At 47.2% G+C, this 27,051-nt stretch overlaps 1 protein-coding gene across 2 annotated transcripts in view; it reads left to right on the forward strand.

Moving 5' to 3' along the window:
• Positions 1 to 27,051, forward strand: part of CCNY (cyclin Y) — a 194,713-nt gene that overhangs the window by 158,972 nt on the left and 8,690 nt on the right. For both annotated transcript variants that reach the window (XM_088463161.1, XM_088463169.1), the window contains 4 exons: positions 2,409 to 2,509; positions 6,038 to 6,073; positions 12,780 to 12,837; positions 24,527 to 24,646. In XM_088463161.1, coding sequence (XP_088319287.1) covers positions 2,409 to 2,509; positions 6,038 to 6,073; positions 12,780 to 12,837; positions 24,527 to 24,646 — 315 coding nt within the window. The remainder of the gene's footprint in view (positions 1 to 2,408; positions 2,510 to 6,037; positions 6,074 to 12,779; positions 12,838 to 24,526; positions 24,647 to 27,051) is intronic.

Raw genomic sequence — 27,051 nt, forward strand, 5'->3', positions numbered from 1 at the left:
CCTTATTGCTGAACACAGGACTATGTAGTGTGTATAGCCGGCACAATATATTGTTCCTTCGTGTCGTGCCGTCGCTGGGTACACACATCGTATAGTTTAAAAGGTGGCGAGTACCAGTAGAACAGTGTAATTTGTGTACAGCAGAAGGCACCTGTATGCGGAATGTAAAATGATAGACACGGCACAGAAATTTGGAGGAGAGGAACAAACAGATAGGGATGCGCCAAAGCCATGATTTGTTTTATTCCTGCTTGAAAAAAAAAAACCCTTCGTATTTGGCAGAATCCCAAATTATCATTTCCTTGTGATCTTGATGAGGAGGACACATTTACTTCTCAGATATTAAAATGACAGATTCCTTATAAACCCATCCAGCTTATTTTTTAGCAAACATTTTAAGTTTCTAAAGAGTTGCCATGGGATTGAATCCTGAAATGTGAATTTGGCTCATTCCTATAAAGAATTCAAAGATAAGATGAGCACAGTGCAATTATATGTGATTACTCTGCTTTTTGTATTGCAAATTAGTCAAATAATTTAGTGAAATTGTCAATCTACATAATGTAATTTATCTGCCATAACTATTAATTTGCATTCTCACAGTTGCAGTGTGTTATTGCACTGCAGACATGTGCCAGCTTCAATGAGGCTCCACATTTCAGATTTGCTTTACCCTCTTCATTATAGTTTGCAGTAGCTGACTATGACAAGCTAGGGAAATTGGAAGGACGAAAAGAGAAGTTGTTAACACACACACATACATACATACACATACATATACAGACACACATAATACACATACATATACAGACACACACATAATACACATACATATACAGACACACACAAATACACATACATACATACAAAAACACATACATATACAGACACACACAAATACACATACATATACAGACACACATACATACACACACACAGGCACACATACATACATACAAACATACATACATATACAGACACACATAATACATATACAGACACACATAAATACACATACATATACAGACACACAAATACACATACATATACAGACACACACAAATACACACACATATACACGCATACATATACAGACATACATAAATACACATACATATACAGACACACATAAATACACATACATATACATACACATAAATACACATACATATACAGACATACATAAATACACATACATATACAGACATACATAAATACCCATACATATACAGACACACATAAATACACATACATATACATACACACATAAATACACACACATATACAGACACTCAGAAATACACATACATATACAGACATACATAAATACACATACATATACAGACATACATAAATACCCATACATATACAGACACACATAAATACACATACATATACATACACACATAAATACACACACATATACAGACACTCAGAAATACACATACATATAAAGACAGACACACCGGTTAATTTACTTTGTAATTGGTCACCACAGGTTTTGGTGCCAAGTCTCCATTTCTTTATTTTTCTTTGTCTCATCATATTTATATATTTATTGAAAATGAACCTAGTTTGTCAGTGCTTTACGTCATGATTGTAGTTTGTCTTGTATATGCCTTCCTGCAACTGAACACATTCCCTTATATTGCTGTCCGCACATTAACGCGCGCTCCCGTTTCCCACGCTGTCCAATTGAAAAAAAATCATCATGGTAATTTTTTCTGCATAAACCCACAGGAAATTTTTTACAAAATATGGGGACCTGTCTCTACTCTAAAAAAATTAATATTGGGAAACAGTATAGATGTCTATTACTGTCCCAAAGAAAAATACTTTGCCCTTTTTAAAATGTTGTAAATGGCAGTTTTGTGCATGTAATAAAATATTTATAAAAAGCAAAAGGTGATTTTGGGGTAATTTGAGGGCAATTTAAATAAAAAATAAAACAGTGAAAGAAAATGAAGCTCATTGGGAACTTCCAATTGACTAATTAATCATTAGGGGGGTTGTCTAAGGGGTTTTGAAACAAGTCCCAAAAAAATTAAAATAGGGATTTTCCCTGACTTTTTACCTGCTCTGGGGCTGCTATAAATATTGAAATTCTGTTGAAATTCTCACACCCAATTGAATAGCAAAAACCTGCCGGAAAAACCCAGCGGTGCATTATTTTTAAAATATTTGCGACCAATTGATTATGCCCCAAATACATGGTTGAGAAGTACAGAATAAGCATTAATAGTATTTAGTGTTGTTTTCCCCTTTGCTGACCGCAGGACTGAATATTGAGGTGCACAAGCTTGTATTCTACTTTCTATCCTCACATCGGAAATGGTATTTGCTGGTCCGTTGTTACTGTGTACTTCTAATACATTGAATAGATGGTTTATTTGTCATTTCGTCCTTAGCATCCTCCAGGACAAATGAGGAGAAAATACAGTTCCTGTTCTACTATATTCCTCGATGACAGCACAGTCAGCCAGCCTAACCTCAAGTATACAATTAAATGGTGAGTGTGCACTTCTTTCTTATATATACCTTATTGTTACCCACAGCTGGGAAGTTACAGGACGTATTGCATTTATGCAGAAAGGACTGATAAGGACAATACACACTGTATTTATCCTGTTCTTATCCCAGTCTAATCTGTACCAGAGTTCACATCTGTCTATGATTATTACCCCTGCTGCTACTTTCAGGCTGCAGCAGAGTAAGAAACCACACAGCCTATTTGCTATATACAGCTCAGTAAATGCTTGCAGTTCTACTGGATGTAGGGTTCAAAGCAAAATATGATCTTTTACTTGCTGCAAGTGATAGGTAACACTTGCTGCATTCTAGTATATATGTTTAGAAAGGGATGTAGTCGGCTTCTCGAAAGTCAGGAAGTCAGAATCCCAGCACCAGAATTCTGCCAGCAGTCCAAATCCTGGCTCCAAAATCCCAACTGCTGACATCGCAATGGTGAGTAGTAGGGTTAGGCACTAGGGGGAAGGCTAGGGTTAGGCTGCGGGAGCGGGGGTTAGGCTGCGGGTGGGGTGGAGGGTGGAGAGTTAGGGTAAGGGTTAGTTCACTTCAAGTGCCTCAGGAACGGTCGGGCAAAGGCACTATGCAACTAAAATCTAAATTATTTCCTTGCGGTCCATAGAGATGGCACTGAAAAATGAGTGTGGATGGTGCAGTGTGATAAAATGTAACTTGTGTAACTTTTATATATACAGTAGAGATTTTCTAGCATTGGACTTCCCGCTCTATAAAACATAAACTTGCCCCACATGCTGCAGAATGTGCAATTTGCACATTGTTAGATAATACAACCATAAAGTCCAGCAATGACACGGTGAATCAAAGTTAGACATTTCAGAACATTGCTGTTAGTACATAGATGGATGGTTTTATTACAGTTCGAAGAATCATTCATTTGTTTGCTTATTTCACATGTTTCCTGAGGAAGTACTTTGTGTATAAATTTTAGCTATAAATAACTTTTTGCAAGTCTATTTTTTTTTTTACTTTACAAATGTGGAAACATTGAAGAAGTAGAAACAAAATGTAGGCGCTCTTAAAATCATAATAATTATTAAATGCTTGCTCTCTACACTGTGCAAACACATTTATTTTTATTTTACAGACCTTTATTCAGTGATAATAAGGTAACCATGGATGGCAAAGCTTGCCTCCTAATGTATAGACAAACTTATTAAACAGACTTACACTGTAGATATGGTAAAAGCCACTTACTGCTCTTATTAGATCTTTCTGTCTATGATTATATTCTAAATAAACCGGTACAGCCTACGTGTGTCACGTCACTTACTGATTAACTTGCTGCTTAGTATTTTGTGTATTATGACAGTCTGCTGTCATAATGCAGGTGACGATGTAGTTATAAACCTTAATGTTCCCCTGATATATGTACATGTCCTTGCTTCTTTCTCAACAATCTGGCAGTGTTGATCCACAGACCAAATAAACCCCCAGCTCTGCAGATGCCAGTTTAATCTTACAGTGGCGGCAACAATATTCTTTTTGACCCCATAAATGGCAGAAAGATAAATTCCCTAGATAAACCACTCCATAACTTGGCAGTATAGAACTAAACATAAGAGGCACCTCTACTAGAAGTCAACCGGGTTTCAGAGAAAGTGACTTATGAGAGTTTATTTACTAAGTGTCGGCTTGTAAAACGCGACACTTCTGTTTGTGTTTCTGCTGGTCTTATATAACCCCTTTTCATCCACCTGAATAAGGCTTCTAATAAATCCATATATAGGGCCGTATTCAATTAGAAGCAAAAAGTCCATTTCGGCGATACTTTTTCGCCGATGACGTCATTTTCGCCGGTTTCAACTTATCCCCGTATTCAATTCCAAATACTTTTCGCCTAGTCGGAATGTCAATGCAATGGACCCTGCAAAAAAGTTTCACCTATTAATAGGCGAAAAAAAGTGCAGAATTGGGGTTTTGGGGTGCAAATGTAGGAAAACCATCCAGCACCCTTTGGACAGCCCCCCAAAAGTAAACTGTATCAAAAACTTTTAAAAAATAATTAAGAACACCCCAAAAAAGTACTTTCATTTTGGGGCAAAAAAAACAAGTTGGGGTACAATGTTAAAAACTAGCAAAATAGACTCCAGGGAGCTCCCCAAGTATGTGGCAGGTGGTTTTGTGATTGCAGGTGGTTGTGTCAGGCAGATTTTTCACGTTTTTTTAAAACGTCACATTAGCAACTTCACAATATGCTAGTACCCATTTTCATGTACCCCAAATTTGATGGGACTAGTTATTTTCTCCAAAAAACACTCCAAAATGCTATTCTTCACCACTTTTTAAAACACACAAAATAGCACCTATTGAGACCATTTAAAGTGGCCAAATACCTTCAGCAGGGCTATTCGGGGGTACCCATAGTGATCCCCCATGTCAGTGCATCTGTTGGGGGCTGGCAGGCTGATTTCCCCAAAAATTACAGAACTTTACGCCGTTTTAAGTTTTGTCGGGTCCCGTTTTCGCTGATTTGGAATTGAATACGGGGATAAGCGGGGACGAGCGTGATAATTTTTCACACCCAAAACCAGCGATGACCGCGAAAAGTCCGGCAACGGACGTTTCGCTTCTAATTGGATACGGGCCATAATATTTTGGTAGCAGAGGTTTTTGTGGTGCATCCTACTGGTTCTCTGTCTGTAAAACTGGCTGTATGGTGCACAATAATTGTGCACACCAGCCAATTAAATGGCTGATAAGTGATAATAATTGTTCATTGATGATCATTATCGTTTAGTGTATGCTATTGAATGCTGATTGTTCACTGAAAACATTCTGGATCATTCGGTTTGGTTTTCAAACCTGTGAAATCCATCTGACTGTCATTAATCCAATTTCAGGCTGCGATTGACGATCGACTCCATACATTGTGTTGGATTGGGTACGGGATGGCGGCGCTCGGGATCCAGGCGGTCAGAATCCCGACACCGGCATCCCGATAGGGTTAGGATACCGACACCTGTCGGTGAGTATCCTAACCCATCATCTAACTCTACCCCTAACCCACCCTCACTGCATCCTAAACCTAACCTCCTCCCCCAGCACCTAACCCTCCCCCTAACCTCACCACTTACCATCGGGATGCCGGCGCTGGGATTCTGACTGGTGTCAGCATTCCTGTGCCGGCATTCTGAGCACTGGCTTCCCGACAGCTGGGATTTCACCTTCCCCATTGTGTAGTGTACAGAGGCGCTCCAGCAATTGGAGAGTCGGCTCCTCCCCTGTCCCTGGCGGCTGGTCGGCTACATGATCACACAGTGTGTGGCCAGCCTAAGCAGCTCATAAAACACAACATAGCAATTACTCAAGTATATATTTTTTGGAAGATAATATTGCAAAAGTCATTGTTAATTTGTTGTCTAAAAATCTTATTTGTAGCTGCTACTATTTAATACTAGCACATGCATTAGTTTGCAAATACAATCGTATGTTTACAGTATGTTTAAGATGCAAAATATAAGGAAGCTAATCCTATGTTTTTGTTTTACAGCGTAGCACTTGCAATATATTACCACATAAAAAACAGGTACGTGGACTGTCTAATCACAATGAGCTTATGCAGACTAGACTGGATGGATGTGGTTGGTTGCTGCTCAGTACGATCACACAGGGCTCAGCTTGTGCATTGGAATCAGCAGATTCTGACCTTTGAATTTCAGCAGAACCCCATCCCAGCAGTGGTGACCAGCAGCAGTCTAGTACAGAAATATCATTGTTCCACCATTTTTTTCTAGTGGGCCCATAGAGCTAATGAGATTAGCCCACTATGCACCCAGAGATTAAAAAAAAACATTTTTTAAAGTACGATAAGTAATTAAAGATGGGAAACATGAGCCCCTCACAAAATCTGCGCCCGGCACAATATACCCAGGGCTGGTATCTAACCAAGTGTGTTGCCCGCATACCTTTAAGTAATACAGTCGCTTGTTGGGCAGGGGAGGCTGGTATCTCTACAAGAAGGTGGGAGAGACAAAACAGCATGACTCCCCTTATGCTACCAGTCCCATACTGACATGCACTGGGACTCTCTTCCTGACCCTCCTGTGCTGCACAACTTGGGTCATCTTTAAGATTGGATCTCATGGAGTGGTAACTGGGGTGTTAATTATGAAGATGGGTGGTAGAACTGCGCTCTCGTTGACCAGGGGGTGGTGTGTTGTGGTTTCGGGGTGCTGCACCTTTGTGTGGGAGTACCTTTCCCGCACTGAAAACGTATGGGTGTAGGGGGGGTAAGGTGCGCTCTTCCTGCTAGTACTGGTGATGACTTGTGTGTGTTTGTGAGTGGTGTTAATTAGAATGTTTCTTCTGGTGGTGGTGATGTTTTGGGAGTGAGGAGGGTGTGATTGGGTATGGAGTGTAGTTTGGAGTAATGTGAAAAGGGGAATGGAATAGGATCAAAATGAGGCCAGCGAGACACAGTAATTTTGGGCAAAATCTTTTATTGAGTAGTCACAATGCTGCTCTGTTAAGATCCCGGGCAGGTGGGTGGGGTTCAGTGATGAGTGGTGATGAGACTGGGGAGGTAGGTGGACCCTTTTAGGGGGCTCCTTCCCGTGCGGTTCTGTGACCTTGCACGTCACCCCTGCTGGACCTATGGTCGACAGTCTAGGAAGTCTCGGGGGGTGGGGGGATTTGCAGAGTGGGTTGGAACACCTGTGCGGCGTCCCGCGTGTTGGTGTGAGTCTTGGCAGTACTTACCTACCGGTAGGTTTTTTGTTGTGGTGATGTAGGTCGACGTTGCGGCCGTTGCAGATTGGTTGGAAGCTGCAGGTTTGTTGGTGAGCTGGATCAGCGTGTTGCTGGTGTGCTGCAAGTGCACGGCTGTTCTGATTGGTCTGCGGAGGTCAGCGACCGTAGTATGCAGCTGAAATTGGCTCTTGGTCATGCCGCTGGTGGTGCGGAGCCAGAGGTGTGGATGGGTGAGCTGCAGGGAGGCTGGGTTGCAGCGTGTGTGCTGGGACCACCCCTGGAGGGTGGTCTGCCCGGGATACTGATTCAAAAAAAGCCACTGAGGAGGGGGGATGTGGAAAGTGTGACCGGGATGGAGCTGGTCACTGGCGATGTTGGCTGGGCGGACTTGCGGCCGGATGTGCGGGATGCTCTTATCACTGACGGTCCCTCGTGGAAATGGGGATCGACGGTGGAGACACCCCTGGCCAGGAGTGAGTTGCTGAGCACGCCTGGGAGCAGGGGGGGAGAGGGACTGGTCCGGGGTGGAGCCGGTCACTGGAGGTGTGAGCGGTGCGGACCAGCAGGCGGGTGGGCTGAGAGCTTTCTGCACTGGTGGTCCCTGGTGGGGATGGGGATCTTTAGTGGAGGTCAGCCTGGATCGGTGTCGGGTTTGATGTGAGGGTCTCCAACGCGTTTCGGCACAGGTGCCTTCTTCAAGGAGGTGTTAATTACCCTGACTCATGCAACCTCTGAGGGGGCAGTAAGAGGCCCATGATTTTTAGTTTCTTTTTTTTGGGGGGGGGGGGGGGGGGCAGGGGAGGGGGAGGCACACATGCATTGTTTGTGTCCTCTCCTTGTAGGGAGGGTTGTACTTTGGGACTGTTTTTATTGCAGGTCGTTTGAGCTCCTGAAAATTATTTTCTCTTTCAAACAGTTTCTATTACATTGTTAGGACTTTTAATTATTTATGTATTTATATATTTTTACTTTAAATAGTACTGAGTACTGCCAGGGGTGTCAGAACATTTTTAGGTTGGGGGGGCAATATAGAATTTCATTTTGCCACTCCCCCTTAACCCTCCACACACCCCTCTTCCCCCCTTCCAACTTACCTGGTCCTGGTTCTTCTGTCGTGAAGGCGGTACCACAGGATGAGGGGGGGGAAGCCGACACCATTGAAGAGGAGGAGGACTGGGACCACTGGGGAGGCAGAGACGGTACCACAGAAGATGAGGGCGGGACCCCCAGGGAGGAGTCATGGCACCACAGTGGAGCAGGAGGCAGGTGCTGTGCATTATATGGGGACGAATCAATTCAACGCGATGTAAATAGCGCCGGGAGATAGCTCCCGGAGCTATTCAATTCATTGCGATGTTAGGTCGGGGAAGGCTCGTTCTCGCGCCTTAAACAGGGTGTTTAGGCGCGATAACGGGCATTCCCTGACCTAACTTTCCGGCACGAGGCTGTTTTCCAGGCGCGAAGGGCAGAAAACAGCCTTGCGCCGGGACTTTTGTCAGATTTCTTCTCTCATCCCCGGAGGGATGATAGAAGAAATCATTAGTCGGACTCTTCAGGAGGGCAGGGAGATTATTAGACTCTTCAGGGAGGCAGGGAGATTGCTAGACTCTTCAGGGAGGCAGGGAGATTATTAGACTCTTCAGGGAGGCAGGGAGATTGCTACTAAGTACTAAGTTAAGTCTCCCATATCCAAATATTCAGAAATACAGATTTTTTTTTTAGCGTGACTGAAATAGTGAAACATTTGCTTTCTGATGGTTCAGTGTACACAAACTTTGTCTAAGGCGCATCATTTAAAGTATTGTATAAAATTACCTTCAGGCTTTGTCTATAAGGTGTATAGGAAACATAAATGAAATTCATGTATGTTCACAAACTTTGTTTGAGTCACAAAATGGTTGAAAATATTGTATAAAATGACCTGCAGGCTGTGTGTATAAGGTGTATATAACACATAAATGCATTCTGTGTGTATATTTGGGGCCCATTCCCAAGATATCTCATTATGCAAATATTCCAAAATACCCCTGGTCCCAAGCATTTTCGATATGGGAGACTCAACCTGTATATTAGGGAGTCTCCCTGACAATGAGGTAGAGTTGGCAGGTATGGGCTGTACGGCCCCTGCACTGCATGGAGGAGTGTAATGTACATTTTTTTTTTAAGTTAAAAGACGGCACATTACACCTCCGTCTCCGTGCAGTGCGGGGGCCGTGCAGCCTATTCATATAATGCACAGCGCCTGACCATCCGCAGCTGCTGCTGCTCCTTTGAATGGCGCTTCTCAAATGTTAGCAGGAGGCGAGCTGTCCCCCCCCCCCCCCTGTTCCGGCGCCTATGTGTGCTGGCAGCGTGACATTTGGATTAGTGCTGAGGTGAGGGATCATCTTGCTCTTCTTTTAAATTTTTTCCATCCAAGCAAAAATTTACTGGTGGTGACAGATGTCTGTGTGGTTGCTAAATTTCTGGGGATCCACACAAGGCTGCCAATGACTTCATACACCGCCAGCTTCTAGTCTTGCCACCATATATTCAGGTACCCCCGACTAACATCTAATAAACTACTCTGGTTTTAATAGAAACATTCAGAAATCCTGTCTTCATACTAGAAATTCTCCATATGGGTAGTTTGGGGTTTGTCTGAATGCCAAAATGTTTTACAAATACTTTTGCTGTATCTTAAAAAGTAGCAGAATCCTTATTTATTTATTATATTAAAATTAAAATACGTATGGGACTAAATTATAAATCTTATCTGTACTTTTAGCACAAGGATTTGATAACTGGGTGCTCTGTGCACTAAAATTGTAGTATATCAGGACTCAGATCTGATTGGATGAATGCTAGGAATCAGTACAACCTAGACTCTTGCTGGATAATGGGACATGGTGCAGCCTTACTTTAAAGTGAATTAAGTGGCACATACTGCAGTAAAATTCTAACACACGGGCTGGTGGCAGAGAAGCTAGTATAGTGCAATTCTGCAATTTTAAATTTGGCTGGAATTAAGATATTTAAAAGTAACAAAAGTATAATCAATGCAATCAGGCGTTGTAATTGGTGTCACAATATTTACAGTAATTGTACACATTAGGGGAACGATTAGTAATAGATCTCAGCTAAGTAATCAGTCAGACATTTGCACTATAAAATTATGAATTATGAGAATGTATCTCTTTTGATTTTAATATATAGTGACTACTGTCTGATGCTGTTTGACTGTAGTATCAAAATAGCACCTTTTAAAATCTTGTAGATTAATGGAGAGTAAATTGTTAAATGACTGTCTTGGCGGGTTCTAAATATTTACTAATAGAGTTTTGGTAGAAGTTCCCCAGGGCTGTGGCTTTCAGCTGCACAGCAGTAACTTCAGCAGAATTGTGTAAATACTTCTGCAGTTTTTATATTAGAGTTTTAGGTGCCTGTGTATTAAAGCTTGATGAGAGATAAAATTGTGAAAGAAAAAGTATTAACCAATCAGCTCCTAACTGCCATTTTTCAAACACAGCCTATAAAATGTAAGTTAGAAGCTGATTGGTTGGTGATTTATATCTCACAAGTTTATCTCTGCCTCGTATTCCAGAACTTGGTAAATTTCACAGTTTTGCAGCCTCCATTAAAACCTATAGATACACTCTCATGATACTTAATATTTGCTGGCAGTCTCTGTAAATGTCTGTTTTCGGGGGAAATCACGCAAATTATTCTTGATAAATATGCACCGTTACTTTGGAATATAAATAGTGCCCATACAACTGTGGCCAAATGACCAATTAGGGCACTTTAGTCCATTTTTTTCTTGGCTCCAATACTCACACAACACCAACAGCTCATGTTATCAGGATTTTTTTTTTTTAATCTAGCACAGAGGGCCTGATTCAGACTCTGTCGCAAGCGCTGAGCGCTCGCAACCGGGTCGATGGTGGCCCAGAGCGCATGCGCACGATGGAGCCGGCTCCGTCGTGCGCATGCGCGAGACCCGGATAGCGAAGTGCAATCCGTCGCTCCGGGTCTCGCACCAAAGGGGGCGTGCTGTCGATGTTGAGTGACAGCACGCCCCCTTTGGTGGGCGGGTTGGGGGGGGGTGGCTGCCCAGACGGAGGCGTTCCCATGGGAACGCCTACCGTTTGGGGGCGGCCCCACTAACATCACAAGTTGATGTCAGTGGGAGAGCTTTCGGCTCTGTTTGAGCCGAAAGCTCTCTGGGGCTTGCGGCCACGAGACCCTAACACAAGGGTCTCGTCGCAAGCCCGATGGTCACGATGGTCTTGACCATCGCGACCATCATCCTGGCCGCTCGCATTAGCTGTGCAATGCCAGGAGGCCGCTCCATAAAAAAAAAAAAAAAAGACGCCTTGATTCAGAGCGAGCGCTCTGTCAGAGCGTCAGGCTCTGAATCAGGGCCAGAGCCTACTTGGCTGGGCAAGTAACTATTCTACTTGTTTCCACAGACAGAAATCCTCAAAACATGAGCCTTTGTGGTGGCATGCAGACTGGTCGTAACAAATCCTGGTTTAGACCTAAGTGCACGTTTGGCCCATCAGGGACATTGAGCTGGTAACTCAATTTTGGGTCAAGCATCCATGCTCTTTTAGGCAACTTAAGAGGTCAATTAAGCATCCAGACTCTTTTAGGCAACTTAAGAGGTCAATTGGCATAGTCAATTGAAATGAGCCTCTGTTTGGAGGAACAATTTCTAATATCATTATTAGATGGGATGTGGTTGGCAAATGTCATCTTCCTAGGGATTCACGATGAAGCTCAGTCATGAGCACAAAGGGGAGCGGATTCTTACAAAGTGAGAATCTATATTTTAAACCGAGACATCACAGCTCTTGATAAATCTGTGCACCAGCAGAAATACAAAACATGTTTCAGATCATAATGCATTTTAATAAATGCAAACTGAATACATTTAAATTATCTGAATGTTAAATTATTCTGATGTGCACATTGGGTTGTCATTCAACATTTCACTTTGAGCATCTCAGCATATTTTGATGGCTCAACCATGTTACATTTTTAATTTGACTGGAAATCTGGTCTGACAACTGGAGTCTTGGCTACGTGGCTGAAATCTTGGAAAGTAAAATAGATTTTCTGAGTTGGTTTCCGGAAAACATTTCCAGCTGAGTTCCATGGGAGGTTTTAGCCACAAACTGCTCAGGCAGCTGTCTTGGATTTTATGTGAGAAGTCAGACTGTGTTCTCATAGCGCCATCTGCTGGTCACTGTGCATGTTGATTTTGTATTAAATCACGTAACCCTTTATGGCATGGTATACATATCAAATCTCTGAGGCAGCTGCAGGCTCAAAGTTTAATATTTTATTTTAATACTATTAATTTTTTCTATATACTTTACTGTTAATGACAAGTTAAACATATTCAGCTAAAATATAAATGTGCATAGTTGAAAATTATTAAATATTATTAGCATATAGTTTATTCACTGATACTATAGAGTGTTTTTTGTACCCTGTATTAAACTGTATTTAAAATTAAAATTTTGTGAAATGTGACTTATTTTATGTTGTTCCCCAAGAGATGGAGATGGCAGATTGCTGTTAGATATTTTTGATGAAAAGCTTCACCCTCTGTCTGTAAGTAATTTTTTCATACTTTTTATTCTAATTGTATATGGACTAGTTTTAGAAGTAATATATATCTGATTGGTGTGTCTTGGGATTGCTAATGTAGTATCTGAATATAAGATGTTAGTAGTTTGTGCAACTGCATCCTGGTCGTCCAAGTAAGGTTTGTTCTTCTTAAAGTAGAGGCTTCTATCAGTATTATGCAGAGCTTTCAGCCAAGCAGGTAGATGGAGGTGGTTGTGGTTGTTTTTCAGTGCGAATCTGTGTGCCGGCCCCTGTCAGTGCGAGTCTGTGTGCCGGCCCCTGTCAGTGCGAGTCTGTGTGCCGGCCCCTGTCAGTGCGAGTCTGTGTGCCGGCCCCTGTCAGTGCGAGTCTGTGTGCCGGCCCCTGTCAGTGCGAGTCTGTGTGCCGGCCCCTGTCAGTGCCAGTCTGTGTGCCGGCCCCTGTCAGTGCCAGTCTGTGTGCCGGCCCCTGTCAGTGCCAGTCTGTGTGCCGGCCCCTGTCAGTGCCAGTCTGTGCGCCTGCCAGTGCCAGTCTGTGCGCCGGTCCGTGCCAGTCTGTGCGCCGGTCCCTGCTAGTGCCAGTCTGTCAGTGCGAGTCTGTGTTCCGGTCTCTGCTAGTGCGAGTCTGGGTGCCGGTCCGTGCCAGTGCGAGTCTGTGTGCCGGTCCCTGTCAGTGCCAGTCTGTGTCCCGGTCCCTGCCAGTACCAGTCTGTGCGCCGGTCCCTGCCAGTGCCAGTCTGTGCGCCGGTCCGTGCCAGTCCCTGCCAGTGCCAGTCTGTCAGTGCGAGTCTGTGTTCCGGTCTCTGCCAGTGCGAGTCTGTGTGCCAGTCTCTGTCAGTTAGTGCGAGTCTGTGCGCCGGTCCCTGCCAGTGCCAGTCTGTGCGCCGGTCCCTGCCAGTGCCAGTCTGTGCGCCGGTCCCTGCCAGTGCCAGTCTGTGCGCCGGTCCCTGCCAGTGCCAGTCTGTGTGCCGGTCCCTGCCAGTGCCAGTCTGTGTGCCGGTCCCTGCCAGTGCCAGTGTTTTTGCGGTCCCTGTCAGTGCTAGTCTGTCAGTGCCAGTCTGTGTGTCGGTACCTGCCAGTGTGAGTCTGTGTGGCGGTCCCTGCCAGTGCCAGTCTGTTAGTGTGAGTCTGTGTCCCGGTCCCTGTCAGTGCGTGTCTGTGTGCCGGTCCCTGCCAGTTCGTGTCTGTGTGCCGGTCCCTGCCAGTGCCAGTCTGTGTTCCGGTCTCTGCCAATGTCAGTCTATGCGCCGGTCCCTGCCAGTGCGAGTCTGTGTGCCGGTCCCTGTCAGTGCCAGTCTGTGTGCCGGTCCCTGTCAGTGCCAGTCTGTGTGCCGGTCCCTGTCAGTGCGAGTCTGTGTGCCGGTCCCTGCCAGTGCGAGTCTGTGTGGCGGTCCCTGCCAGTGCCAGTCTGTCAGAGCGAGTCTGTGTGCCAGTCCCTGTCAGCGCAAGTCTGTGTGCCGGTCTTTGCCAGTTGTGCCGGTTCCTGTCATTGCGAATCTGTGTTCCAGTCTATGCCAGTTCGAGTCTGTGTGCCGGTCTTTGCCAGTGCGAGTGTGTCGGTCCCTGCCTGTGCGAGTCTGTGTGCCGGTCCCTGCCTGTGCGAGTCTGTGTGCCGGTCCATGCCAGTGCGAGTCTGTGTGCCAGTCTCCGTCTGTGCGAGTCTGTGTGCCGTCCCTGCCAGTGCCAGTCTGTGTGCCGGTCCCTGCCAGTGCCAGTCTGTGTGCCGGTCCCTGCCTGTGCCGGTCCCTGCCAGTGCCAGTCTGCCAGTGCGAGTCTGTGTGCCGGTCTCTACCAATGCAAATCTGTGTTCCGGTCTCTGCCAGTGCGAGTCAGTCTGTGTGCCGGTCCGTGCCAGTCTGTGCGCCAGTCCGTGCCAGTGCCAGTCTTTATGGCGGTCCCTGCCAGTGCCAGTCTGTCAGTACGAGTCTGTGTGCCGGTCCCTGCCAGTGCCAGTCTGTGTGCCGGTCCCTGCCAGTGCGAATCTGTGTTCCGGTCTCTGCTAGTGCGAGTCTGTGTGCCGGTCTCTGTCAGTTAATGCGAGTCTGTGTGCCGGTCCCTGCCAGTGCCAGTGTTTTTGCCGGTCCCTGTCAGTGCTAGTCTGTCAGTGCCAGTCTGTGTGTCGGTACCTGCCAGTGTGAGTCTGTGTGGCGGTCCCTGCCAGTGCCAGTCTGTTAGTGTGAGTCTGTGTCCCGGTCCCTGTCAGTGCGTGTCTGTGTTCCGGTCCCTGTCAGTGCGTGTCTGTGTTCCGGTCCCTGTCAGTGCGTGTCTGTGTGCCGGTCCCTGCCAATGTCAGTCTATGCGCCGGTCCCTGCCAGTGCCAGTCTGTGTGCCGGTCCCTGTCAGTGCGAGTCTGTGTGCCGGTCCCTGCCAGTGCGAGTCTTTGTGCCGGTCCCTGCCAGTGCGAGTCTTTGTGCCGGTCCCTGCCAGTGCGAGTCTTTGTGCCGGTCCCTGCCAGTGCGAGTCTGTGTGGCGGTCCCTGCCAGTGCCAGTCTGTCAGAGCGAGTCTGTGTGCCAGTCCCTGTCAGCGCAAGTCTGTGTGCCGGTCTTTGCCAGTTGTGCCGGTTCCTGTCATTGCGAATCTGTGTTCCAGTCTATGCCAGTGCGAGTCTGTGTGCCGGTCTCTGTCAGTTAGTGCGAGTCTGTGTGTCGGTCCCTGTCAGTGCGAGTCTGTGTGCCGGTCTTTGCCAGTGCGAGTGTGTCGGTCCCTGCCTGTGCGAGTCTGTGTGCCGGTCCATGCCAGTGCGAGTCTGTGTGCCGGTCCCTGCCAGTGCGAATCTGTGTGCAGGTCTCTGCCAGTGCGAGTCTTTGTGCCGGTCTCTAGGCCTGATTCTGAGTTTTATGCAAACCCGTTTGTCTGCATACAACTCCAGTTGTTGGAGAGCTGTGCATGCATAGGATCTGCACGGCGCATGTGTAAGTCGTCTTCTGCTATTACAGTGGCAGTTCCCCTAAGCCATAGCATGATTGACATGCTGCGGCGGTTTGGGGGCGGGGACTGGTCTTGCGGTGGCCAGGGTTCTCGAAAAAAAAACAGGGAACGCTGGACATCCGGAAAACTGTGCGATTTAGTAGCCCTTAGGCTACAATAAGGTAACATATTCCGGAGCTTAGTATATCCGGCAGCACAGCATCCCCCGTAGAAATCTATAGGGGCTGTATTTGCGTACATAAATGGATGGATCTGTGATCTACACATACTTAATATTGGCTGGTACCCCTTGAAAACAGATGTAAATTTTTAATGATAAATAGGGCCTTTATATATCACTACTTTAGGCTTCCACTTCTATCTTTATTGAGGGAAAATAGGTATGGTTTAGTTAATGCCACAAAAACAAAAATTGGACTTTATCAACTTTGTATATTTAAAACAAAACAAACTAAAAAAAAATACCCTACCTGAAGAGAGTGAGTATAAAACGTGTTTTCCTTAGTATTATTTCTGTGCTTACTTAGGAATACAGTATGACCATATAGGAAATTTTACATACCAAATAATACTTATTACAAGATTATAGTAAATAGTTAATAACTTTTTTTTCATATTCCTCCACTTTTATAGACACATTTAATAAGGTACCCGCTGATCCGCCATCATTTATTTGTAAGGTGCCATAAAACTCTGCAACACTGGACTGTCAGTTACAAATCATATAGAATACAGTCAGAAACTAAAATAAAATACATACAGACAAGGTTACTGATGGAGATGCCACCGGAGGAAAAGTGTAGAGTTGTCATGAAAGCTTACAGTCTAGAGGGAGAAGGAAATGCTAAGAGAATATAAAGTAGTGCGGGACAGACTGTACAAGGAATTCTAGTTGATAGAACATGCAGATGTAATAGTCTCAGGTTGGGTTAGGTTATAGTGAAGAGATGGGGAGAGAGCAGATGAAAGACTGAAAGTGGAGGAAGGAGTCTGGTCTGTTGCACGGAGCTCCATCAGTGGTAGGAGCATTGCAGAAGTCTTGGAGATGGGTGTGAGAGGTGATTATTGCAGAAGTGTAAGTCAGAGAGCTGTCATAGTGGGTGAGAGGGAGTGTATCTCATGGCAAGGTCAGAGATGTATCTGCAGGAGGAGGTTTAGGTAGTGCTGGGACATCCAAGTGGAAATGGCAGAGTCAGATGGACACATTTGATAAAAGAGGAGGAGAGAGGTAAGGGAAGGAAAGGTAGATTTGTATGTCTCCTGCATAGGAGTAGTAGAAGAGGTATGTAGAGTGAAACGGGGCCAAGAATAGAGCCTCAACAGATAGAGGAGAGGACGTGTCAGTAGTAGCGACACTGAAGGAACATTCAGAAAGTTAAGAGATTAACCAGGACAGAACAGTGGCCATGGGAGTGAAGGGTGTTGGAGGGAAGAGATTGTCATCTGCATTGAAAACAGGAGAGAGGTCATGGAGAATGAGTAGTGAGAAGTAAGTTATACATGTTACTTTATATGACAAAGCTGCTTCTGACACTCACACATTGGTCTGTACACTATGTAGTAACTAATCACAGCTAGAAATACTTCGAATAAGGTCATGCATCTGGGGGGTGATTTTTCTTTCTTCAGGTCGCCAGATAAATGAATAATACTCTACCAGCAGCTGTAAGAGTCAGCGTAGTTGTATTTGCACCCCTACACACACACTACCCCCCCATAAGAGTCAGCGTAGTTGTATTTGCACCCCTACACACACACTACCCCCCCATAAGAGTCAGCGTAGTTGTATTTGCACCCCTACACACACACTACCCCCCCATAAGAGTCAGCATAGTTGTATTTGCACCCCCACACACACACTACCCCCCCATAAACACTGAGATTTTGTGGAGGATGGGCCACTACTTAGCAGCAGTCAATGTAGTATTTCTACTTCAGGGTCCAAAGGGTATCCACAGGATACCTTGGGGTATAGGTGTGACGTCAGTCGCTGGGCACCATAGAGTTAAGCTTTTCAGCCTCCCAGGATGCACTAGGGTCCCCCTCCTATACCCCGCCCCCGAGCCAAGGCACCTCAGTTTAGTTTGGTGCCCGGCCGGCGTCGGGTGCACCTGTCGGAGTGGGGGCTAGAAGAGCCCCTGAAGCTTTCTTCAGTGCAGCTGTGGCTGCACATCTGGATGTACAGCATGGACAGTCAGTCCTGACGTCCATGCTGTCTTCCCTACACCCCCGCCGGTACCAGAACGCCGGTACCGATCCGGGGATGCTGGTGAGCATCTGGGGTCACAGCTAGCGGTGACCCCAGATGTTCCGGACCATGGCCGGATCCAAGGGGGACAAAGGTAAGCAGCGGGGTCCCGCGGTGGGTACCCGCTGGTCACATGGTCCTAAGTCCCCAGGCATGAGGCTCCCTGGGGACTGGCTGCAGCGTGGAGCCAGGCGACCAACCTGCGCTTTCCACTACCCCCTGGGACAGCGGACCGCAGGAGAGCGGTAGCGCTGCGGCGTCCCAGGGGTTAAATGCATGCCAGGGGAGCGCGCCTTCCCTGTCTGACAGCCGGCGCCTCCCCCGCTGCACACAGCCCTCTCTGCATGCTGCCGACTGGTCCTGTGGCAGCGCTCCTCCCCCAGGCCAGCCTCCTCTCTGCTCCTCGGCGGCCATCTTCTCCAGAACGCATGGTGAACGCTGCTGGAAGCGCTGGACGGAAGCATCGTGGTCTGGGTCCCCCCACATACCTCAGGTCTGTGTATGCAGCGCTGTGTCCTACCAGGCCCTGTGTCTGTGTAGTTGAGTGATCAGCGCTGTTAGTGCAGGAATTGTTATTTCTCTGCATTGTATGTGACTGTGCTAGCGCTGCCTGTAACTTTTCTTCTCTAAACTGTCAGCTTTATTACTGTCCCTGTTCTTTCTGCTAAAGCCCTTGCGGTGCGGTGCTGCAGGGTGGTCTCTCGCCTATTTAATACTTAATTGGTGAGAGAGGTCACATACGTGGTGCCATCATGTCTGAAAGTGATTTTCCCCTCCGGCTACAGTGTACCACGTGCAAAGTACCGTTAGCGGAGGGGGAGGGTAGCGCGGAGGGCCTTTGCCGGCAGTGTTTGTCCATGGCGCGGCCTATTACGGTTACAGCACCGGTACAGGAGCTGCCCTGGGCTTGTTTCGCTCAGGCGTTAACAGCTTTAGTGGGCCAGTTAGCTCCGCAGCCCGCGTTTATTCCGATGGGTTTGTCCCAGCAGTCTGTGGTGTCGTCACCCATGCAGGGGTTCCCACGACAATTGGTGGTACCCCACAGTCTCCCTATTTCCCCGCTCCCGGGTTCTCAGGAGCCAGCGTGGGTTAACTCCCTGACGAGTTCTGTACAGCACTTGTCGGATGTGTTGCAAGGGAAGTCTGTGATGCGGCCTCATAAAAGGCCGGTGGCGTCTCTGTCCGCTCCTTATGAGGATGACGAAGGGACGTCTGATGATGGGGAGATTCTGGATCCTTACGATCAGGAACCTCTCCATACTAAGGACGCTGATGCTAAGTCCAAAGTATATATTCCTGGACTTATTCGGGCGGTCCGCACAGCCTTGGTGATTGAGGACGAAGTTCCCCCAGCGGCTAAATCTAAGTATGCCTTTTTCAAAGATGTGAAGGGCGATGCCACAGTCTTTCCTCTTTCGGGTCAGTTGGTGGACCATTTAGAGGAGGCGTGGAAACAACCTGGCAAAAGATACCAGCCGCAGAAACGCCTGGCGGTGGCTTATCCGTTCGCGGATAATTATTTTGCTAAGTGGGAATCCCCTCCACAGGTGGATTCTCACGTGACCCGTCTTGTCCGTAGTGCCACATTGCCGATGCCATCCATGTCCTCCCTTAAGGATGCTACGGACCGCAAGGTAGAAATCTGCCTGAAGTCCGCTTATTCCCTTGTAGGGGGGGCAGCACGGCCGGCTATGGCCATTTGCTGGGTTGCCAGAGCGATGGAGCGCTGGGCGGATTCATTAGAGGCTTCTTTTGAATCCGACTGTCCGGCCGAACAGGCGGAGTTGATTGGCAATCTCCGTGATTCGGCCACCTACATCAACGAGGCGGCTCTAGACATTAGTACTCTGGTGTCTAGAATTTCTTCAGCAGAGGTAGCTGCTTGTCGCACCTTGTGGCTGCGATCCTGGAAGGCGGACGCAGATTCCAAGAAAGGTCTGGAAGCGTTGCCGTTTACCGGAGAAGTTCTCTTCGGTCCGGATCTGGATAAGATTGTGGCCACGCTGGCGGCAGCCAAATCTGCTTGTCTCCCGTCGGCCGCTGCTCCTTCTGGTTCGGGACCATCGTCCTTTCGGTCATCTAGGGCCCAGGGCAGGCCCAAACCACAGTCGTTTCCTCGACAGGCTGGCTCTAAGAAATCGGTCAAGCCCCGGAAGCAGGCATGGAGTACCAGACGTCCGGCCCCCAAGCCAGATGACAAGCCTGCGGCCTGACGGTCCGGGCCTCCCTTTGGGGGATCCCAGGGTGGGAGGCCGCCTGCTACAGTTCGCCCAGTGTTGGTCGACCACTACGACAGACACTTGGGTTCTGGAGGTGGTTTCCCACGGATACGCCCTCTCCTTCCGGCACAGACCCCCGGCTCGCTTCTTCACCACGGGTCTACCATCAGACCGGAACAAGGCTACGGAGCTGCGGAAGGTATTGCACACTATGCTCCAGGCTGGAGTTATAGTGCCTGTTCCATTCTCCCAGAGGGGCCAGGGTTTCTATTCAAATCTATTTTTGGTACAGAAACCCAATGGGTCATATCGTCCGATTCTCAACCTCAAAGCACTCAACAAGTCTTTGCGGGTCCCGAAGTTTCGGATGGAGACCCTACGGTCCATCATTCTGGCGCTGGAACCTGGGGACTACATGGTGTCATTGGACATACAGGACGCTTACCTGCATGTCCCTATTCTTTTGCGCCATCAACAGTTACTCAGGTTTGCAATCCGCAGCGACCACTTCCAGTTTCGGGCGTTACCTTTTGGCCTGGCAACAGCACCACGTGTTTTCACCAAGGTGATGGCGGTCATGGCGGCTTCTCTGCGGCTGCAGGGAGTCCGCATGTTGCCGTATTTGGACGACCTGTTATTGGTGGCAGGATCTCCAGAGCTCCTGTTACGCCACTTGGACCTGACCATTGCACTGCTGCAACGGCACGGCTGGCTAATCAACTGGCAGAAGTCCACTCTAATCCCGTCTCGGAGGATTCTGCATCTTGGAGCCTTATTGGACTAGGGACAGCGAAGGATCTTCGTGACGGAGGACAAGATCTCTGCTTTACAGTCAAGGGTGCGCAGTTGTCTGCACAGCCGCCGGGTGTCCTTACACTCGGCGATGAGGTTACTGGGCTCCATGGTGTCGGTGTTCGACATGGTGGAATACGCCCAGTTTCACTCCAGACCTCTGCAGCACCTGATCCTGTCCAAGTGGAATGGGCTGCCTCAGTCTCTGAAGTCCCAGACGATTGTGCTCACCCAGGAGGTTCGCCTGTCCCTTGCGTGGTGGTTACAGACGACCCACCTCAACAAGGGACGTCCGTTCTGGGTTCCAAATTTGGGTCCTGTTGACAACGGATGCCAGTCTTCAGGGCTGGGGAGCAGTTTCGGGTCCACACTTGTTCCAGGGCAGGTGGACGCCGACAGAAGCGGAGCTTCCAATAAATATCTTGGAACTCCGTGCGGTCTTCAATGCTCTCCAGCAGGCACAGCGGTTTCTCCAGGGTCGCCCGGTGCAGGTCCAGTCGGACAATGCTACCACCGTGGCCTACATAAACAAGCAAGGAGGAACTCGCAGTCGGGCGGCTCTCGTAGAGGTCTCTCGGATCCTGGTTTGGGCGGAGCGCAATCTTCCGGCCATATCAGCTGTCTTCATCCCGGGAGTGCTAAATTGGGAGGCGGACTTTCTAAGTCGCCAGGACGTTCATCCGGGGGAATGGTCCCTGCACCCGGACGTTTTTCAACTACTGGTGGACAGGTGGGGTCTTCCAGAAATCGACCTCATGGCGTCCCGGCACAACAACAAGTTGCCGGTGTACGGGTCTCGCACAAGAGACGAAGGGGCGTCTCTGGTGGATGCTCTGTCCGTCCGGTGGACGTTCCGGTTCGCATACCTGTTCCCTCCGGTCTCCCTTCTTCCACGGGTAATCCGGAAATTCAAACAGGAAGGAGGGACGCTCCTGTTGATAGCTCCCGCGTGGCCCAGACGGCACTGGTTCTCAGACCTTCAGGGTCTGTCCGTGGACAGTCCTCTGCGGTTGCCGCTACGACCGGACCTTCTGTCTCAGGGTCCTTGCCTTCACCCGGACCTGACTCGGCTGTCTTTGACGGCGTGGCTGTTGAGACGGCCATGCTGAGGTCCCGGGGGTTTTCCAGCTCTGTGGTGCGTACCATGTTACGAGCTCGGAAACCGTCTTCCGCGAGGATATACCATCGCGTGTGGCATACGTTCTTCCAGTGGTGTCGACCGAGAGGTTATGCACCGCGGGAGTTTCGTCTGTCTCGGATTCTCGCCTTCCTGCAAGCGCGACTAGATCATGGGCTTCGCCTTGCTTCTTTGAAGGTACAGGTTTCCGCCCTATCTGTCTGGTTTCACCGTAGGATTGCTACAATCCCGGATGTGCGCACCTTTATGCAGGGTGTTCTCCGCATTCAGCCGCCCTTTGTTACACCTGTGGCGCCTTGGGATTTGGCTGTGGTCCTGAGGGCTCTCCAAGGACCGCCGTTTGAACCACTGGGCTCAGTGGATCTTAAATGGCTAACAGCTAAGACTGTTTTCCTTCTGGCCATTGCTTCGGCCAGACGTGTTTCTGAGTTAGGGGCTCTTTCTTGTAGACCCCCTTTCTTGGTTTTTCATGGGAACAGGGCAGTGCTCCGCACTCGGCCCGAGTTTCTTCCCAAAGTTGTTTCCCAGTTTCATGTTAACGAGGAAATAGTTGTTCCGGCCTTTAACTCACCGGGTCTTTCCGTGGGTGAGGCCTCTTTGGATGTTGTGCGGGCCTTAAGGACTTATGTTGACCGCACTTCTTCGTTTAGGAAGTCGGACGCTTTGTTTGTCCTCTATGGCTTCCGTAAAAAGGGTTGGCCTGCTTCAAAGCAAACTTTGGCAGCCTGGATCCGTATGGCTATTTCTGAAGCTTATCTTCATGAAGGCCTACCGGTCCCTCCTTCTCTGAAGGCTCATTCCACTAGGTCTGTGGGTCCTTCGTGGGCAGCTCGACGTGGTGCCTCGGCAGTTCAGATCTGCAAGGCTGCTACGTGGTCCTCTGTCCATACCTTCGTGAGGTATTACAGGTTTGACACCTTCGCCTCTCAGGATGCTTCCTTCGGGCGGCGGATTCTCCTTTCTGCACAGGAGCGTCCCCACCCTTAAAGGATACTGCTTTGGGACATCCCCAAGGTATCCTGTGGATACCCTATGGACCCTGAAGTAGAAAATATGAGATATGGTAAGAACTTACCCTTGTTATCTCTATTTCTACGAAGTCCATAGGGTTCCACAGGGCTCCCGCCCTGTCGCACCTGTGCTGCAGATGGGCTTTACTCTGGTCACCGGTTTTCCGTCTCCCTCTGGTGAGAATGTGATTCTTGTATGTGTCCAGATCTTTTTTCTCTCTCTTCCTTCTCCTCCTCCGGCCTATGGCTTGATAACTAACTGAGGTGCCTTGGCTCGGGGGCGGGGTATAGGAGGGGGACCCTAGTGCATCCTGGGAGGCTGAAAAGCTTAACTCTATGGTGCCCAGCGACTGACGTCACACCTATACCCCAAGGTATCCTGTGGAACCCTATGGACTTCGTAGAAATAGAGATAACAAGGGTAAGTTCTTACCATATCTCATATTTTACCTTAGCGTTACTAAGATGAATGGTCACATGATTCAGCATGCTGAGAAAGACAGGCCGCATGAGAGACACAGTTGGATGTACTTATGGGTTTATGTGTTTAGTACTTATGAGCGATGAATGTTGTTAAGGGGAGCAATGGCTTCTGGAGTATTAAGTAAGGAAGACTCCTGCTAAAGTTTTGTACCAGGACAGGCCTTACCTGTGTAAGGGAAGATGTGGAGTATAAATGAGCGATAGTTTAGATGTTTTTTCTTTTTTTTATTGGATCAGTTTGCTGTTTGAAGAGCATCAGTCACCAGTGTAACATGTATTATTGTAAAGAGGACGATAATTAAAATAAAAAAAAGGTTTCAAAAATAACTGCCAAGTATACTAATGGCAGATATAGGTGGTATTTGGACTTTCCACCTTTGGAAGAGTAGCAGAAAGTGGTGATGTGTAAGAGGTAGTCTGCACTGGGGAGATGCCGTACTTCCCTGATGGTCACAGAAGTAAATCACTGCTCTCCCGTGTTCTTTACTGGTCCAGAGTGCAGGGAGCTGTGACCTGCAGGAGGGCAGCTGGCGCTGGAGTGTGAATCAGAGCGGGATCCAGTCTCGTCATTGTAATACAGTTTGGGCTATTATCCGGTTGGGGAAGGAATTTATTTATTGAAAGATAATCAAGCATCTCTCTCTAAAATGTGTATATAAATGCAGAACCTCACTGGAATTGGTGGCAGCCATTCATTAGGTTTATAGACCCCTAACCTACCAGCCCATTACATACAGTATGGAGGTATTTCTAATTGTCCATGTCAGTGTGGCGCTGTCAGTTTTACGTTTCCCAGGAGCTGATTCTTGTCACTGTGCCCTATATCCAGGATCAATGATAAAGTCTAACCTCTATAAAAAATAACTTTCAATTGCAGAAATCAGAAGTCCCATCTGATTACGAGAAGCACGACCCAGAGCAGAAACACATCTATCGCTTTGTGCGAACGCTCTTCAGTGCGGCCCAGCTGACAGCTGAATGTGCCATAGTGACCCTGGTGAGTGTGTGTTTTCCTTTGGAGAAAGGATTGGACATTTACATGGATGATGATGTTGTTAAAATTATATTTATACATAAAGTATAAGTGTTGTACATACATACATATATTGTCCAAACCCAATAACAAGGCACTGATTTCTGATCTGTGAAATACACAGGCTGTGAGGTCTAGGTTATAGGGAACAGTTACTCAGGGAACACCTGGATGTGAAACGTTTTTTATTCCGTCCTGAAGAAGATTCCGGGACATGGACAGGAAATGAAATGATGTAATGTTTTCTATCTGGCTAGAATATTGCATTTCATTATTCTGATATCTAATCTATTTTCTCAACTTGTGGAGAATGGAATCCAGATGCATTTAATAAGTCAGACACATCATGGTCAAACAAAGATAAGAGGAGCCACAACCTTTACTGTCATTCTCCACAGACCGATACATAGAGCAGCTAGATACACTGTTCTCAATAAAAAATGGATTCAAATGTGCATTTAGGGCATGTGTGCTCAGTTGGCAAGCGCTCACACACACACACACACACACACACACACACACACGAAGCATCATGGGGGTTGGACGTAACTCTCTACACGTTTTCTGCTATTCAGGTAAAAATCCTTAAAGGCTTACCTTATATAACGCCATCTGAGAATGGTGTTATACAAGGAAAATCCTTATTTCTGCCGAAAACTGAAGGGCCAGATTGTTCTCATCCAATTAGTCTCTGCAGCCATCTGAAACTCTGCCCACTCTCCTCTCCTCATTCCGTAATTACACTGCCAGTGTTCCCAATGTAATTGCAAGTCTTTGTAAAAATGTATGTATGTATAAATATATATATAGCACTTCCCGGCACTTGTCTACCTTACATTCATACTGCTCCCTCCCAGACACACTCTTCAGCGGAAACTCCACCTGAGAGAATGAGTAGCATGTGAGGGAGGGAACAAAATGAATTTACGCGCCGGGAAGAACTATATACAGTATATAGTGCACATATAAGTATATATATATATATATATATATATATATATATACACACACACACTCAAACACACACTGCATCCAGAAAGCATTCACAACGCTTCACTTTTCCACATTTTGTTATGTTACAGCATTTTTCCAAAATTGAATAAATTCATTTTTGTCCTCAAAATTCTACACACAATAGCCCATAATGACAACGTGTAAAAAGTTTTTTTGAGATTTTTGCAAATTTAAAATAAAAACGAATAAAACACATGTACATAAATATTCACAACCTTTGCTCAGTACTTTGTTGATACCCTTTGGCCAATTACAGCCTCAAGTCTTTTTGAATATGATGCCACAAGCTTGGCACACCTGTCTTTGGGCATTTTCGCCCATTCCTCTTTGCAGCACCTCTCCAGCTCCATCAGGTTGGATGGGAAGCGTTGGTGTACAGCCATTTTCAGATCTCTCCAGAAATGTTCAATTGGATTCAAGTCTGGGCTCTGGCTGGGCCACTCAAGGACATTCACAGAGTTGTCCTGAAGCCACTCCTTTGATATCTTGGCTGTGTGCTTACTGTCCTGCTGAAAGATGTCGCCCCAGTCTGAGGTCAAGAGCGCTCTGGACCAAGTTTTCAACCAGGATGTCTCTCTGTACATTGTTGCATTCATCTTTCCCTCTATCCTGATTAGTCTCCCAGTTCCTGCCACTGAAGATCATCCCCACAGCATGATGCTGCCACCACCATGCTTCACTGTAGGGATGGTATTGGCCTTGTGATGAGCAGTGCCTGGTTTTCTCTAAACATAACACCTGGCATTCACGCCAAACAGTTCAATCTTTGTCTCATCAGACCATAGAATTTTGTTTCTCATGGTCTGAGAGTCCTTCAGGTGCAGTTTGGCAAACTCCAGGCGGGCTGCCTGGAGTTTGCCTTTTACTAAGTAGTGGCTTCCGTCTGGCCACTCTACCATACAGGCCTGATTGGTGGATTGCTGCAGAGATGGTTGTCCTTCTGGAAGGTTTACCTCTCTTCACAGAGGAATGCTGTAGCTCTGAGAGAGTGACCATTGGGTTCTTGGTCACCTCCCTGACTAGGGCCCTTCTGCCCCGATCTCTCAGTTTAGACGGCCGGTCAACTCTAGGAAGAGTCCTGGTGGTTCTGAACTTCTTCCATTTACGGATGATGGAGGCCACTGTGCTCATTGGGACCTTCAAAGCAGCAGATATTTTTCTGTACCCTTCCCCAGATTTGTGATTCAAGACAATCCTGTCTCGGAGGTCTACAGACAATTCCTTGGACTTCATGCTTTGTTTGTGCTTTGACATGCACTGTCAAGTGTGGGACCTTATATAGCACATCTCAAGAATGATCAGTGGAAACAGAATGTACCTGAGCTTCATGGCAAAGGCCTTGAATACTTATGTAC

This window comes from Taudactylus pleione, unplaced genomic scaffold, assembly GCF_031769625.1.
Source record: "Taudactylus pleione unplaced genomic scaffold, aTauple2 ptg000053l, whole genome shotgun sequence".
Lineage (NCBI taxonomy): Eukaryota > Metazoa > Chordata > Amphibia > Anura > Myobatrachidae > Taudactylus > Taudactylus pleione.